Source organism: Hippocampus guttulatus, chromosome 2, assembly GCF_054856545.1.
Source record: "Hippocampus guttulatus isolate MCC_2025c chromosome 2, RoL_Hgut_1.0, whole genome shotgun sequence".
Classification (NCBI taxonomy): Eukaryota; Metazoa; Chordata; class Actinopteri; order Syngnathiformes; family Syngnathidae; genus Hippocampus; species Hippocampus guttulatus.
This window is the reverse complement of record NC_141262.1, coordinates 32,972,620-32,989,088: the sequence shown is the minus strand read 5'-3', so window position 1 is coordinate 32,989,088 and position 16,469 is coordinate 32,972,620. Positions and strand designations below refer to the sequence as shown.

Genomic DNA, 16,469 nt, shown 5'->3' with positions numbered 1-16,469 from the left:
ATTGTGTCAGGAAACAGACGCATGCGTGACGCCACAGTCTGCTCACACAGACAATTAGACAAAACGAATCGCGGGAGGTTTCGATTGTGTGCAGTTCTGCTCCCGTCTACCCGGGGATCTTTGCAGCTGTTTAACAGCAGAACACCGCAACATGGTAAATTGAACATCACAATGGCGTCCTCAAATAATATTTGCATGTCTCAGACATTGCATTCACCTTTAGTGGAAGAACAGCACTGCACATTCCTGTGCTCCCTTGTGTCAGTATTTAAAATGGTTCATAACTCCTCTTCTGATATATTTTTCAGTGATTTCAGAGGGGATGTGAAAAGGGGAATTGTACAAATGAAAAGGATATTTTTCTTTTCATGTTTAGTATTTATTTTGGTAAAATTAGTATTTTGTTTTGTTTTTGTTAAATTAAGGGAAAAAAGACAACTACTGTTTAACAAAGTTAAAGTAAAAATGTCTTATTTTCCTAAAAGGGCTATTTCTATTAACTCATTGAATACCACCCCTTTTCACTGGAGCAACCCCCTCAATCCCTCACATTTTACTGAATTTCGACTGATTTGCAAGGCCCACAGAATTTTCTGTCCTATGGCTATATATACATGCAACCTGTCAAAAGAAAGGTGAGACTCTCTTCTTTCATCAGAAAAAAAAGTTTGTTTCTAGCTTTCTCCATTCGTTGGCAATCAGCATTAGAAAACTGCTAATTTCTGCAGAAATCCAGAGAAAATGAGCTTTTTGTAAAAGCATGCATTTCAAGCATCATTTCAAGTTTTACACTATTTTTTGCTTTTGTGACAGCTCAAATACCTCGATAATGTGTTCCTCCTACAAAAGAACATTACAAATAATGTTTTTGTCGCAAAATAATTTATTTGCACACAACAAAACTATTGAACTATGAACAAAAGTGCAGCTGTGGAGAAGATGGTTTTTGGCTTCCATCCAGTTTGTCACCACATCGATTCATTCCACCACGTCCAGATGCACGACCTATAAATTATAGAAACATAAAAAGTCGCAAATATATCTTGCTGCAGAGTGAGGTACAATCATTTTATTTACCTTTCTTTCCACCACCAAAGCGAGGAGTCGTCATCTTTTGGCTTCTGGTTGGACAATCTGTAATGTATAGAAGTATGTACAATTACCACACTTTTATTTTTCTATTTTTTTTATTGTTGCTTTCCACATCTCTCACACACACACATACATGCTCGCACACTGCTATTTACACCATTCATTCCACGTTGCTCAGCATCCAATTTGAAATGAAATGGAATATGAATTCAACACGAGTGGTTTTAGCAGAGCTGAGCGGACCAAATGTGTCCTGTTTTTTTTGTTTGTTTGTTTTTTGAAAACCTATGGCGACATGCAAGTCAGCGCATTTACGGCGCATATTTTCATCCACATCTACGAGACGCATCAACCGTACATAAATGATGAGTGTTACTGGCAACTTCATAGTATAGCGGGGAATGTAGCGGTACATAAAAGTGACTGAGGAGGCATAAGAAGTGATGAAGTTTTGAATAGGAACTTGCAAGCTAGTCAGCAGTTACCTCCTCGTTCCAGCGGCTCTGGCGAGGACTCTCAGCTGCTTTCCGTTATGTCCGAAGGCACATATTCGTCCGACATCGGGATCCAAATCGCTCTCCAATTCATCGTTTTCGCCGTCGTCTTTACGAGACGATTCCAACGAATCGCTGACGTGTGCCCGGCGTCGGCCATGCGAAGCAATGCAGCCTCTTTGCCGTCATCGCTGGAAGTCGCCGGGGAGACGATTTGTGGGCGACGTGGGGCATCGGGAGGCACAAAATGCTCTGCCAAGCGATGATCGCTGACGTGGAGCAAGTTCATCTTCATCAGATGAACTCGAAACTCGGCGTGAGCTATGCGGGCTGCGTGTAGCACGCCATGTTTGTGCAGGCCGACGTTCGTTTGACGGGTGCCGCTTTCGATTAGTGACCGAAGCGTCATTTTCTCTTCCACACAAACACCATCTCCTTTGTTGTTTTGTTTCGAGGACGGTTTTATACCGAAAAAAAAAAATCATTTTTAGTTAGTTATTTCCTTTTCTCCATCGTTGCTAGTTGCTAATGTTTCAATCCACTATCCACATACGCCCCTCCTTCACTGTACGCCCTTTCTACTACTTCTGCTGCGTGATCCTGGTTGATTTTTGCACCACTGCCACCCGATGGCCATTTTTTTGCTATTTAACATTGCCGTCAAGCCTAATCCTGTGGTGAGAAGTTGCATCGGACTCTCTTGCACCCTCCCCCATGAAAACACGTGATTGACGTATTAATACGTCATGGGGAGGGAACGGCTATGCGCAAATTGACGTATTTATACGTCAAAGGGTGTAAATGAGTTAAGCAGGCACAACTTAACCTGTGTCTCAACAGAATACCTCTCATTATTTGCTGTGTACTGGCAAAGTGAATAATTGTTATTTTCATGCACCCCATTATTGGTTGGTTGTGAGGAGTGTTGATTTGTATAAGCTTGGCTTTACCATACAGGGCATATAGCTCCCCATGACCGCCGTGCATGGGATCGGACCTTGGTCTTATTAAAAAAAAAAAGTGGACCTACAGCATTTCTAGTTGAGGACCACTGGTCTACCGAAACATCTGTGCGGAGTATGGACTGGAAACCCCAAGGTCAAAATGGGAAAGACCTCCGAAGGTGGTGGAGAATGACAGAGCGAAGATCCTGTGGGACTTCCAGATCCAGACTGACAAGATGGTAATAGCGAACCAACCAGATATTGTGATCATAGATAAAGGGCAGAGGAAAGCCGTTGTAGTGGATGTAGCGGTCCCAAGTGATGGAAACATCAGAAAGAAGGAACACGAGAAACTCGAGAAATACCAAGGGCTCAGAGAGGAGCTGGAGAGAGCCTGGAAGGTAAAGGTGACAGTCGTGCCTGTGGTGGTCGGAGCACTCGGGGCAGTGACCCCCAAACTAGATGAGTGGTTGCAACAGATCCCGGGAACAACATCGGACATCTCAGTCCAGAAATTGCAGTGCTGGGAACAGCAAGGATACTGCGCAGAACCCTCAAGCTTCCTGGCCTCTGGTAGAGGACCCGAACTGAATGAGGGACGGACACCACCCGAGGGGTGAGATGAGGATTTTTAAAAATACAAATATATATACAGTATATATATACACACACACACACACACACACACACACACACACACACACACACACACACACACACACACACACACACACACACACATACATATACGTATATATAGCGGCTGGATAGCTCAGTTTGGTAGGGCACCGGCGGGTGTTCGAATCCGCTTGGCGCAAAAAAATGAACACATAACACCATCCAGTGTGGGTCCTTGGGCAAGACCCTTCACGCTAATGCCTACCTCATACAATGATGAGCGACAGTAAAACGAATGACATGCCGGCTCAGATGTCGCCCGGCCAAACAAGGTCTGCGTCAGGTGCTGGGGAACCAGAGCACCTTGATGAAAAATGGGCTACTGGAACAAAGCGGAGATGGGCGAGATGCGAGAACATGGCTCTGTTGGAATGCTACTACTCAAGCAACCCTTGTCAGAGAGGTTACATGCAGAGGGGAGCAGCAAGGATACTGCGCAGAACCCTCAAGCTTCCTGGCCTTTGGTAGAGGACCCGAGCTGAATGGAGGACGCACACCATCCGAGGGGTGAGACGAGGAATTTTATATGTATAAAAAAATACACACACACACACACACACACACACACACACACACACACACACACACACACACACACACACACACACACACACACACAAATACATAAATCATGCTAGTACGTTGCAGCGAAATTAGTCTTTATATGTCAGTGGTTTCAAACTCAAATGGATTTGTTTACTAGAGTATATTTGTTTAGTTGGCATAAACACACACAACAGAGGCAGAGCAAATACTAGAAAACATCAATCTACGAATGGGGGGTGGGGGGGGGCAGACGGAAGCTCTAACCACACATTGGCCAGTAGAAGCAGCTCAAAAACACAGCGTAGCTTTATGCAATATAGCCTTCTGCTTTACAATAAAAGCCACAAGAGCACAAAGGCTATGAAATCGCAGCTCAAATGCGAAGACCCTGAAGAAGTCTCGTAAGTGACACTAGAAAAGAGAGCACTATGTTTGAGCAGAAATGAATAACAATGTACATTTTTGAAAATTGTTGACCTTTCTTGAGAAATGACGACAACTGCACTCCTGTAAGAGGACTTTCAGGAGAAAGCTATCAGAATGGTAAAAAAAAAAATAAAATAAAAATCCTTGTCCAAGCACGCCAAATAAGAATGCTTGCATGCTGTCCATGTCGCTGAACATGACTTTGACATGCCTCCTTTGGTATGTCAGCACGGGCGATTCATTGATGCCTTGGTCGTGTGTTTGATAAATCAAAAGTGAGGATTCCGATGTATTTGGGTTTGTCGCTGCTGGGCTGTGCGTGAGCCTGCTGACAAATGACTGAGCAGTCACTTCATCCCTGCCGACTTAGGAGACACATTCGTGAGTACACAGCCAAGCAGCCGTGCCACTTCTAATTGGAAAGAACAAACTTATCATGTCCATGGCTCTGCTGTGTCAGACTTTGGCCTTGAGGGGACCCTGCGTCAGGTGCTGACAGCTGGACTTGTCTGAGCCACTGACACAGGTAACACAGGAAGTGGGAAAGACACCTCGGTCACCCGCTGTTGCAAGACCAAAAGATTGACAGGCACCTGAGAGCCCACCTTGTTGTTTTCTCACAATACAGTGGAACGTCCAAAGGTCAAATGCGAAACGACTCAGTGAGCATCTAAAGGATTAACTTCACCAATGTTTTGCTTTTTCTTTTGCATTTTGTTTGTGTCATACAAAACTAGAAGGATACCAGTGATGGTAAAGCAGACAAATGCATCGGCAACTATCGGAGGACTGCAGCTATCAGCTGCAATACCACTTATTTTGAGCCTTGGAATACAAGAGAGATAAGACAGTAGTTTTTCTTTTTTAGACAATCAATTATTATTTTAACTTACATTTAATATTTAAATGTAAGTAAGTAAAAAAAACAAACAAACAAAAACCCTCACTTGTATTCTTTGCCATTTGACTCAGAATGACTTAGATTTGATCTTAGTTTAACTGTTTGGTGCTTTCTACCATCTTTTTTACTTATTTATTGATTTATTGTTGTATATATGTTCGTTGCTCCGTGTATAACACTTTGTATGCAGCGATGGCTGTTTGAAAGTGCTCTATAAATACACTTGAGTTGAGTTGAGAATTTAAGGTGTGCAAAGCCGCAAACTATATTCTTGTCAAGAAATAGTAGGTGAAATAATGGGCTCTGGGATGAAATGATGCCACATTTGACAATGTCCGGTTTGCCAAAAATGGATTGCAGGAACCGCAAATGTGTAAAACTGTCAGCACAAAGTACTTTTCGCCGATTAAACTACGTCTGAAAAGTAGTCTGACTACTGTTGCCAACCTATGCTCGTGGGTAGCAGCTAGCTGCTAGTCGCTAACGGTGGCGACTGGGATGTTATAAAATGACAGCGTTACTCATTAGCGGGTTTTTAGCATCTTTAATTAGCCATCAAACACAATTTCAGGATGATTTTGTGTTGATGATTTGGTGACAACGGAATGTGATGGCAATAAAAACTGGCCTCAGGCCTTCCTTCAGTCTGGAAGATAAGTCAAGCGAGTCGTCACTCTGACAACTTTCACACAAAAGCCTTTGTATGATAGCTCCAAATGTTATTTAATTCATTGCCTGTACAGTTTTTAAAGATTGTGTTTGTGACACTTTGAGCCTGTGACAAATTCCTTTTACTTGATCACATATGGAAAAAACATTTTGAATTAGAACAACTTGCAAGTCAACCGGCGCCACAGAATGGAGTGACTTCGACGATTCCACTGTGAACTAAAACTGTGTTTTCTCCATAAACTATGTTCACGAAACACGTTGAATTTTCTGCCGCAGCACTAGAAAGCTAAAGTTATACACGTTGCCTTTATGGAGCGAGAGACGAGAGGAGGTTTTGGTCTAACAACAGCAGGACTGACATTAATCTGTTCATGCTCATGGAGGTTACGATTGTGCTTTTGCTACAGGGGAATGTCAAGCATCCCTGGACAACCCATTCAATTGAATTTAATTTAATTACCGTTTGCTTGAGAGCTAATAGTACCAGATCCATCCAGATATCACCCTGAATGAGCATAGTGTGCCTCCATCCACTTGCCGGGCGGGTTAGGTTACTTCCACTTGCGCTTGACATCTGGTGATGTCTTTACATGAGCGATGTGCAACATGATACCTTGATTCACATAGGAAAATAACCTCTGTTTTAGCATGAGGGAGGCTGCTGCCGACAGAAGTGTAGCCTTTCCCTCAGTGCTTTTTAAGCATGGAAGATTTCTCCTGTTCTCCTGTTTGATGATGCGCAGGCAGCACGACCACCATTGCTGGTTTGTTAGTTTTCCTCTTCACGCTCACGCTGCGTTTTGCACCACTTCCATCTTACTCCTTTCACCTTTAACCTCATTTTCCATATGCGGCTCGACTGCTGTCATGCTATCTCTGGCTCTTGGTCGCGGGGCTAATGTAGGACTGCAAATGCAGCAAGCTGCACCTCAGGCTACAGAGGATCGATATCCGTTGCTCAATATCAGGCAAGGCACTCCCTGCCTCTTGGATTCTCTCACGAGAGACTGAGCAGGGAAACGAAACGCCCCTCGTGTCTTACGACGTAAACATAGCACTCAGGCCGCCATAATTCACGCTTTTATTGTTCATATTTACTACAGAGCTTCGGCTGCAAACAATAACAAATGTAGTCGCTGGTCTGACACAGCAGCATGGCTGGCTGGGACTATGTCTCTTAAATCAGAGCGCTCTATGAAATAAGAGCAGGGTCTTCATAAAATATAATGAGATATGTGGACAAAGTGGGATGATAAATCACTTTCGAGACTGTGAGGACTAATAAGGACTAAAAATGATTGTGTACGTTTAATTGCAGAATACAAAAGAAACAGAACCATTCGAGGGGAGATGTGGGCCAACATGAAGATGAGCAAATGACTTCTGGATGCAAAACAATGCAAAAAGAAAGCCATAGGAAGCCAAGTGCCACAGGACAAGCAGGGGTTTGCCTGGGAGTTACCTGGACAGGTGGCCACACAGGCACTTTTCTGGACGTTCTGCCCTTCACAGGACGTGCCTCCGTTCAGTGGCGTGGGGTTGGTGCAGCTCCGACTCCTCTTCTGCCAGCCTCGCCCACACACAGCACTGCAGGACGACCAGGTGGTCCACGTGGACCAGCCGCCGTTGACTGTCAGACCGGCGCAAGGAGGGGCATGGTTTGGTGGGGTTAGGGGTTTGGGAGAAGGTTGGAAGGGAGGATGGGATGAGGGGACAGAGCAGCCAGGATTACCCGACATGCACTAAGGACCAGACGTGCGTGTTCCGAGAATAATCGTGAGTGCTGCAGCGGTTCAAACGGAAGTTGGAGAGAGGGTGGCTGATTCCTGCACTTGAAGTGGTACTACAGCCACCTGAGGTGCAGACACGACTACATTAAGATGACCATATCCTAACCTGATTAATCAAAAGACATGAGAAACAATATGTTAAGATTATGCACAGTCAAATTCCCAAAGCCAAACAAAGAGTGACACTGTTACTTAGTCATGTGTTACTCTAATATGTGCATGTTTTTCCAGTAACTACTAATATTAACGTGTTCCATCCCCAGTCAATTTCAGTGATCGGTGTCTTTCACCACAAAAGGCAGTTACAGTCACTAATAGTTAACGTAAAATAAAATACAGGAAGACTCCCTATTGCTAACTCCCTGTTACTCACTAAAAGGAACTCAACCAACAACCCGTACATTGTGAAACAGGTAACAAAAGGGGAACTCTAATATTTATAGTTTGAAAATAGTGTGCCTTTGTGGGAGCCTGCAGCTTCACATTCCCGTCTGGGTGAATCGCATTTGCGCCATGTCACATATTCAGCACGTTGACAATTCACGTGGCCATACTATACGACAAAAACAACAATGGAGGAAGCAAAGACATTCAGGTTTTCAAGCTGGAAATACAGTCAATATTTTGAATTCGTGTCAGTCAGGTAAAGATGGAAATATTTGTTGTACACTCAGTGCTGCTGACACAGTTATCTTAAAAAAAACATGACATCAAAAAAGGGATGCTCAGGATGAATTGATGTCCCACCAGGTTGAGTGGATGCATGAGGTTTCCAAATGCAATTGTTATATTAGAAACTAGACTTTGCATCGATCTGATGGACAGAATCAAGATCGGTCGATATTTTGCATTTGATGCAAAATGGCAGATTGACTGTCATGTCCAAATTTGCACAATCCATCAATGACGTCATTGATGACGACGACGATCTGCGAAAAAAAAGACATTACGTCAAACGCAGCCTCATTCACTCCGTGGTGGTTCTATGCTGCCATAGTGTATATGCGAGCCTGAAAGCTAATCTATTTTCAGCCTTGTCGCGTGTCAGGTGAGCGGAAAGCCTTTGCGCTGGGAGGCCGGAGTTCCGCCTCCGCACCGTCGACCATCTAGTCACAAAGTAATTGTGTTTTGTATGTTTTGATGTACATCAAAACAAACAAACACACTACCTACAGTATGTATGTTATCTATTTAATCTGTTTATTCAAAATAGCTTTCATCAGTCAGCGCAAGTTACGTGAAGCTCTGGCCATGCAGATTCAGCCAATCACAGAGGAAACCAGGAGGCAGGCGTGTTGCTTGAACCAACACGGAAATCGCCCCATTGCTGACAAACGGCAAACGACGCCAAACGATGGTACGAGATATACTGTGTGAGTTGAGCTATTCTGGGGGGCGCGACTGGTGGTTTTAAATTTTGTTTCTTTTAACCAATGAATTTTCGCGATGGTGGGGGTCAACTGTAGAGTAAATATACAAGTTACTTGTATGGATATATTGAATTGGTGCTCGAGTATCGTTTTTTTCAAACTTGCTGTTCACCCTCGACTATAAACAATGTAACTTCATGTAAATGTTAAGTTTCTGATGACACCATTAATAGTTAATTGTCAGGAAAAAAGGAATCCTTTTCATTGACCTTTTATTATTAACATACATTATTCACATGTGACATGCAGAAAGACCTTCATTTATTTATTTTTAAATAAAAACAAGAAGCCCATTTATGATAAGTGACATTGAGAAAGAATTGTTTTTTAAAAAAAAATAAAATGTTTGACCATGATTTTATTTTAAACTATTCTTTGTCACTGTTAAAATTGCACTTTCAATGCATATACTGAATGTAGCGGCTAAAGCAACATGTAATCTGTTACTTTTAAAATCAAGTAATCAGTCATGTAACTAAGACATGTTTTCAATCAAACAATTAGTGAAGTAAGTGGTTACTTTTTCAAAGTAACCCTGGCACCACTGCAGACAAACACTAAGAAAAAAATCTTTGTACACAGGAAAATGCAACTCAGAATTGAAGCGGGCATCGGTGCGTCATACGTCACGGCGGTGCAAGTCATTAGGATTGTGGCGATCAAACATCCCCGATTGCCCCATTTCACGTCATGCATCATGTTGTGTGAATTATAGAGCGCAGCCCTGTCATTACTTTACGCCAATTGCAATTGCAAAGTGCAGCGCAATCTAGCTCAAGCCATTACAGCTCGTCTTGATGAACCAGCGAGTGCCCGTGTTCTTCAGCCGCACCAGTTGTCGGCACATCACCGGCGCTCCGCCGTTGATGGCAAGTAATTGCATCGAACCATCTTCTAATCTGCACCTCCCTGCATCTAACTGTGCTTGTTTCATCTCCGATGATACAGTGGTCCCTAATCCTGATGTCTTGACTTGAACAGCGCCATTTTTCCTTCTCTGGACACTCACCCCGCCCCAATTTGCCCCTCTTAACTTTCGCCTGGGCTTGTCGTGACTGAATCATTTCTTTGTCCTCTGTATGGCAACACAAGCCCTGATTACCCCTTAGCACAGAATGCAGTCTTACCAGCTAGGCTGTGGTGAAATGCATTTCTAGCCCCCTGTTGAACCCTTTGAAAAGTAGCCGTTATTATGACCCACTGCAGCCTGTTAGATCAACTAGCATGGCGGACACACGGTTTGTTCTTCTGAGGCACAGTAGGTGAGCAGCGAAAAGGAAACGAGAGAGCTTTGCTCAATTCAATACACAGCAAGTGATTAATTTGTCATCTTTTCAAGCACAGTGAATGGAAGGAAGAAATAAACGTGCACGCCACAAAGCAATCTGTTGGCAATTTTGCAGATACTTAAATGAGAATTATTGTTTGTCAAAGACACCATTATCCCACCTTAAATGTATAAACACTGAATACGCAAAGTTTCATCTCCTCCACTGCCGAGCGGCTTGACGGTACACTTTAAAATTCAGATGCACAACACAGCTACAGGACATGGTCAAAACACTGCCTTTCTTTAGGAGGTTTAGTCAAGGTGGTTTAGTCAAAAACTAGTCTATTGTACTTTGATGTGCATATTTCTAGATTTTTGATTGCATTCTAAACACTTATATACGACGGCTTGGTGGTCCAGTGGTTAGCGCGTCGACCTGCCAGTGCAGAGGTTCCAGCTCCGGCCTCCCTGTGTGGAGTTTGCATGTACGTGCAACCGTACTGTGTGCAACGGCTACTCCGGTTTCCTCCCACATTCCAAAAACATGCATGGCAGGCTGATTGAACACTCTAAATTGTCCCTAGGCGTGGGTGTTCGTCTGTGTGCGCCCTGTAATTGGCTGGCAACCGGTTCAGGGTGTCCCCCGCTTACTGCCCGAAGACAGCTGGGATAGGTTCCAGCACCCCCCCGCAACCCTTGTGAGGATAAAGCGGATCAGAAAATGGATGGATGGATACTTATATACTGGAATGAAAGGTGTGCTGTGTCCATAATAAACTAGTTTGTCCAAAATCTCAACTCAATCAAAGGAAGCATATTTTTAAACTATCCAAACTCACTGTGTTAGACATAGTCTGCCCCCAACTTTTTTTTTTTTTTGCTTGCCACATTTTTTTCCTCCATTTTACTTCAACAGCCTTGAATCTACCGAGACTGCAAGCAGAAAAAGGTTGCAGAGCCCCAATGTTAAACGGTAATTGATATTCAAGTCTCAACAACCTGAGCGTGAGAACTGCATCACATATTCAATTTTGGCGAGGAAATTCCCACCAACAGCGTTATTTCACAGGGGATGTGACTACTAACAAGGTAGCTGCCGTTTGTTCGAAACACATTGACAAACTCACAGTTGAAGTCAAATATTGTGGAAGCCAAAGACAAACGTTTTTGATGCATTTTAAATCCGATGAAAGGCTAAAAGCGATTGAACGCGTTCCTTGCTATGGCATACTTCATTTGCGGCATATACAGTAGTGTGTCATGTAAACAACAAACCTGTTTATAGTGTCTTGCAGTTCAAATTAAGATGTAATTAAAGGAAATTCTATAAAAAAATCCAGGAATGACTTTTCTTTGCTGAATTTGAATGAAAAGGTCAGTCAAGCTAAACAAGACGTGAAATGACTTACAGTTGATTTGATTTCTCCAACCATATCGGGCCCGCACGCTTTGGGAAAGCGAACTCTTTGCGTTCACCTCCGAGCTGCCAGAATATTAAGAATCGGCCATCCACTTCATCCTATCACATTATTAACCCCACCAAAAGGTCACGTGTGCACTGATTTGTCTTTAAACAAAAGATCCAATGAACACATAGATGAGTCGTGATTACTCCCAACCTATTATAAAGTACATTGTGGTTCTGGAATTACACAAAACTTTTCAATTAATCCAAACATGGGCAAATTACACACTGGGATCATTTCTAATGGTCTGTTTAATTCCCATGGAAAGTTTCCAGTGTTGAAACTTCACTGCATTTTGCAAGCCTTCCTATTGAGTCCACACAGAACTTCACAATAGTCTAATATTAACAGTGTCACATGGGCATACTACTGCATACTGTTATTATTGAACAATTGTGATTAGATGACGCAATTTCCCCCTCGCCCCGGCTTTAACCTCTTTGGTTGAACGACACACCTTATTTGCAAATGTTCCCTATGCCAGGGGCAACATGCTTGCACATACGGTATACCTGGCTTCTCTTTAATGCACCGTCGAGCTCATGAATTTTCTGCTGAGCTCTATGCTGAAGTGTTTACTGCTAATATTAAAAAAAAAAAAAAAAAAGGCATCCATGACACCATTCAGATTGGAAATCTGAGCAACTCTGCTCAAGCGTGGAACCTCATCATGCTGAAAAAAAAGGCGATGACAAAGACTTCAGAGGGTTTGGTGAGCAGGACAATGTTGAATAAATGCAACAATCTGAACCCTATTTATGGTTGGAAAATGTTGTCGTGGCTTTTTGCACTTTTTTTGTGCTTGCTTGTTTCTTTGTTTTCTGTTGCAGTGGTATGTATAAGAGAAGTTGTTTAAAATACATCATGCTTTTGTTTAAGTAAAGTTTATACATCAGAGGTTTTATTTTTTAACGTTGCAGATGTGAGTTATATACCAGTGCACCTCATAGACCAAATATTACAGTATTCCTATGTGACCCATGAGACGAATCCCAGTCATCCAAGCAATCTATCCTTTGAAAATGAGTGTGCACCTACCATAGATCAGGACCGTGGCAGAGTTGCTTTTGCGGCGAGCGACGATGTTCTTGGCCACGCACGTGTAGTTGCCCGTGTCGGCCAGCCGGGCCTTCTTGATGACAAGATTGTGGTCGGCCGTGATGAAGAAATTGGGGTCGCTCTGTGGGTCGATCACATCCTCGTTCCTCTGCCACTCCACCTAAAAGAGAGTTTGATTGGTTGAAAAGTGCAACTGATCTCAACACTCTGCGCCCGCCACGCACGGTAAGAGCCACAGAGCCGTAAACGGGAGGCACGGTGAGGTTTCTTTTGTGTTGACGTTGTCCCTCAACGTTATTAGGACGAAATTCATCTATTTATACACCTGGCTGATAAAAGTATTTTGTCTTTCATTTTGTAACAGCTGGAGATCTCTGCGGCACTGTAAGAAATTGGGAATGCTTTTTTGGATTTCAGTTCTTTTTGCACTCTCGGATTTCTTTGGTTGTTTTCTTGGTCTCACTTGACCTTCTGCCTTCTTGAGGGTGCTGCAACACTGTTGTCGCTATTATTGCCCCATGTGATGCACATAATTGGGCTCTCTTTTTCTTCTGCGCGCCCCTTATGTTCTCCTGTGGCGACTTCTGCTCTGATGCTCCTTTTTTGTCGAGCTGTGGGCTGGCACTTTCCCTGCTACTTCTCTGCAGGCTGTCCCCACACTGTCCAACTGTGATTGACTAGTGGTCTGAATGGCTCGCACAACCTGGGCAGTCAGAACAATTTTTGACATTCCCTTTGTTTAAAAGTGAGAGAAGTTACCAAACTCAAGTTCAGTTCACCATTGTACCATTTGTACGGCTGCCACGCGTTACGGATTGTCCACATTTTGTTACGGAAATCACTCGTTCAACCGTAGCAGTGATTTTTCTGGATATTGAAGGAAAACAAAAATCATGGGAGAAATGGCTGAAAAAAGCTCGCAAAAATAGTTGGTAGATAACAGCGATATATGTTTGCGAGTATGCCGATTGCTGGGACTGCAACATATCCAGCGGAGATATGTAGTTTGGTGGTTCATTCTGTTGTGTTAGAATTACATGAGAAGAAATTGTTTTATTTTGAGTATTTTTATGGAAGGTGATACAAGTTAATGCTGGGGTGCAAGTGTTTCAAAGCCTGTTTTGTGTGTGTGTGTCTGTGTTTAGAGCAGGGTAATAATAATTTAGGAATTCTCATTATACAGGGTGACCCAAAAAGATGCGTACCCATGAAAATTTCAATTGTGAGTTTGATTAGAAAGCTATTTATTTCAAATTACAACCACACATTATTCAGTTTATGGAAGACCATTCACCAGAGTTTCAGCTATTTCTGTCAATTTTTAGTCAATTTATGGCTTTCCCAAGATGTGTCCTAGGGCTGCGTTCTATTGAGTCCCTCACTGCAGCAATGTTTTCTTCTGTCCTTGCACTCTTTTTCCTGCCTGAATAAGTTCCCCCTGTGGCTTTAGAACATAAGTTCACTACAGTCCCATGCTCTCTGAACTTCGTAACCCAACTAACAATCGTTGATTTTGGTGGAAAGTTGCGACAATGGAAAAGTTTTCGAAACTGAATCTGTACACTCTGGTATGATTTTGTTGCAAAATAGATCTCCAGGGAGAATATCTTCTGCTGATTTGTCCAAGACATTTTTGGGGCAACTATAGCTAAAAACGATCATCCATAGGTTCACCTTTCACGTCCTGCAACAGAAAAGACATTCGTTAAAAAATGGATTTTTTATCGAATAAAATATGGGTACACATCTTTTTGGGTCACCCTTGTAGTTAGTTTTTAATTTCAATTTGAATCATTCTTAGAACACATTTTTCGTTTTCATTTTATTAAATGCTTAATTTTTACTTTCGTTTTTATTAAGTTTTAATGTTACGGTAGTTTATTAGTACCGGGTGAGTGCAGGATTAAAAAAAAAAAAAAAGGTCAGCAAGTACTGTGCAGTCAGTCGTTTTCGTTGCTTTTATAAATGTGTTGATTTAATAAATGTAAAAAACGTAATTTCTAACTGACCCTTTATTTTTATTGTAGAAAATATTTTTTCCATTTTTTGTTTTCATCATTTTCTTTTCAATCAATAATAACCTTGACTGGGAGAACGCAAATCTCAGCGGGGAAAGAAACAACAAAAGACAAAACTTGTTTTGAATAATGTCATTGTCATTTGCCTTTCCGACACATGAAGGGGAAAATAAAATGCTCGATTTTAGTGACAAGAAAACAACATTTTTTTTTAAAAGCCAAATTGCTCAGCCCAGGCATTGAGAGATTCTCCAAAACATTATTCTAGCAGTAAGATATCCATGTGGAAAAAAGACATCTTGAAGGGTGGGAAAATGTGCGAGGCACTCTCTCTGCTAGTACCCACAAAATCATTTTCCCTGCAGTCGATTTTAGTGCTTACCTTTCCAAAGCCTACCGTGATGACAGATATACTATTTGCTAGAAGATGTCTACAGCCAGGTCAGTGAAACACTGACACACACTAGTGTTAGAGCTGGACAACGTGACTTGAACAGACCAAGTATGGTCGAGAGCGAGCAAAGAGACCAAAAAAAAATTGAGGAAACTGAGCCATTAATTATAGATGGGCCTTTAGAAATGCCAAACGCAGAGTGAAGCCTCCCAGCTTATCCCGGTGATATGACGAGCCCATGTGATATATAGCGACTTAGAGATGTGGGAAGGATAATCAATCAATAAAAGGGGGTAATTAGAGGTGTAATTTATCCATAGGGGCAGTCCGTTCTGCGGTGAAAGCCGGAGAGATGCCAGGGAGATGATCACTGAGCCTCCATTTGCCCTTTGTCCTCCTGGTGAAGAGAGGCTAAATGGATGCGAGAAGCGGGCCTATAAATATCTCCCATATATTCTCACCTCGGGTTGTGGCACTCCCTCGGGGGGATGGCAGCGCAGTGACACCTCCTGGTCCATTGCCACCTCTTTAGCCTGAGGCTCCTGCTCAAAGTTCTTTCTCAAGTCTTGAGGAGAGAGCACAAAGAAAAGGCAAGCAATTAGGCTAGTTGTAACTGCATGCGCTGTGTAAAGGAAAGCTCCGGCAAGCTAAATCTCGAAATGTTCGCGAGCGCGTCGCACTCCAGTTGGCCCCCGAAGCCACGCAGGGATTGGTGGCACCAACCACGTTGCTTATTGCAGCCTGCCTGGCTGCTTCGGAGATGCTCGTCTTGCTGCCAGAGGGGCCCGGCATCAAGCAAAAGCAATTGCATTAGCTACCGCTCACGCCGTCCCTCCTCCCTCGCGTGCCACCCACTCTCTCCGGCAGCCGCCTGCCTGCAGCTTCCATCTGTAAGAGGGCTTGGAGCAGCCACACGAAAACAAAGCCCAGAGGCGCCTGGACAAGAGCTCCCGCAAGCTTGGCTGACTGCATGAGGCTTCGCAATTCAACTCATTGAATACTTTCGCTGTTGCAATCAGCGTTGCGATATACTATATGTGTCCGGGTGTCAGGCAGAACGTTACACATACAGGTTGAGCTGGCATCGCTCATTCTTTTCTGGGTCGGCCTATTTACATCTGATGAGCCAGACAGGCCACTGATAGCTAGCAGCCTGGCACTAATTTGATGTGTCCGCCCCGGGTTTGCACTCAGAGTGAATCGATGTGTTGCCGTGACGCGAGGGGGCACAGGGCGCGGCCGCGAGCTGTTGGTGAATTCCTTTTAACTAATGGGAGAGCCTGTCCTCA

At 43.2% G+C, this 16,469-nt stretch overlaps 1 protein-coding gene and 1 long non-coding RNA gene across 3 annotated transcripts in view; both read right to left on the bottom strand.

Moving 5' to 3' along the window:
- The window catches only part of unc5a (unc-5 netrin receptor A), a 196,770-nt gene that overhangs the window by 49,864 nt on the left and 130,437 nt on the right, over positions 1-16,469 (bottom strand). For both annotated transcript variants that reach the window (XM_086105747.1, XM_086105748.1), the window contains exons 4-6: positions 15,642-15,745; positions 12,748-12,928; positions 7,216-7,383 (exon numbers count right to left, since the gene is read on the bottom strand). In XM_086105747.1, coding sequence (XP_085961873.1) covers positions 7,216-7,383; positions 12,748-12,928; positions 15,642-15,745 — 453 coding nt within the window. The remainder of the gene's footprint in view (positions 1-7,215; positions 7,384-12,747; positions 12,929-15,641; positions 15,746-16,469) is intronic.
- On the bottom strand, positions 866-2,862 carry LOC147209633 (uncharacterized). The gene is made up of 3 exons (XR_015100265.1): positions 1,578-2,862; positions 1,078-1,134; positions 866-1,005 (listed from the first exon to the last, which is right to left on the bottom strand). It is a non-coding gene; the product is annotated as an uncharacterized LOC147209633 (long non-coding RNA).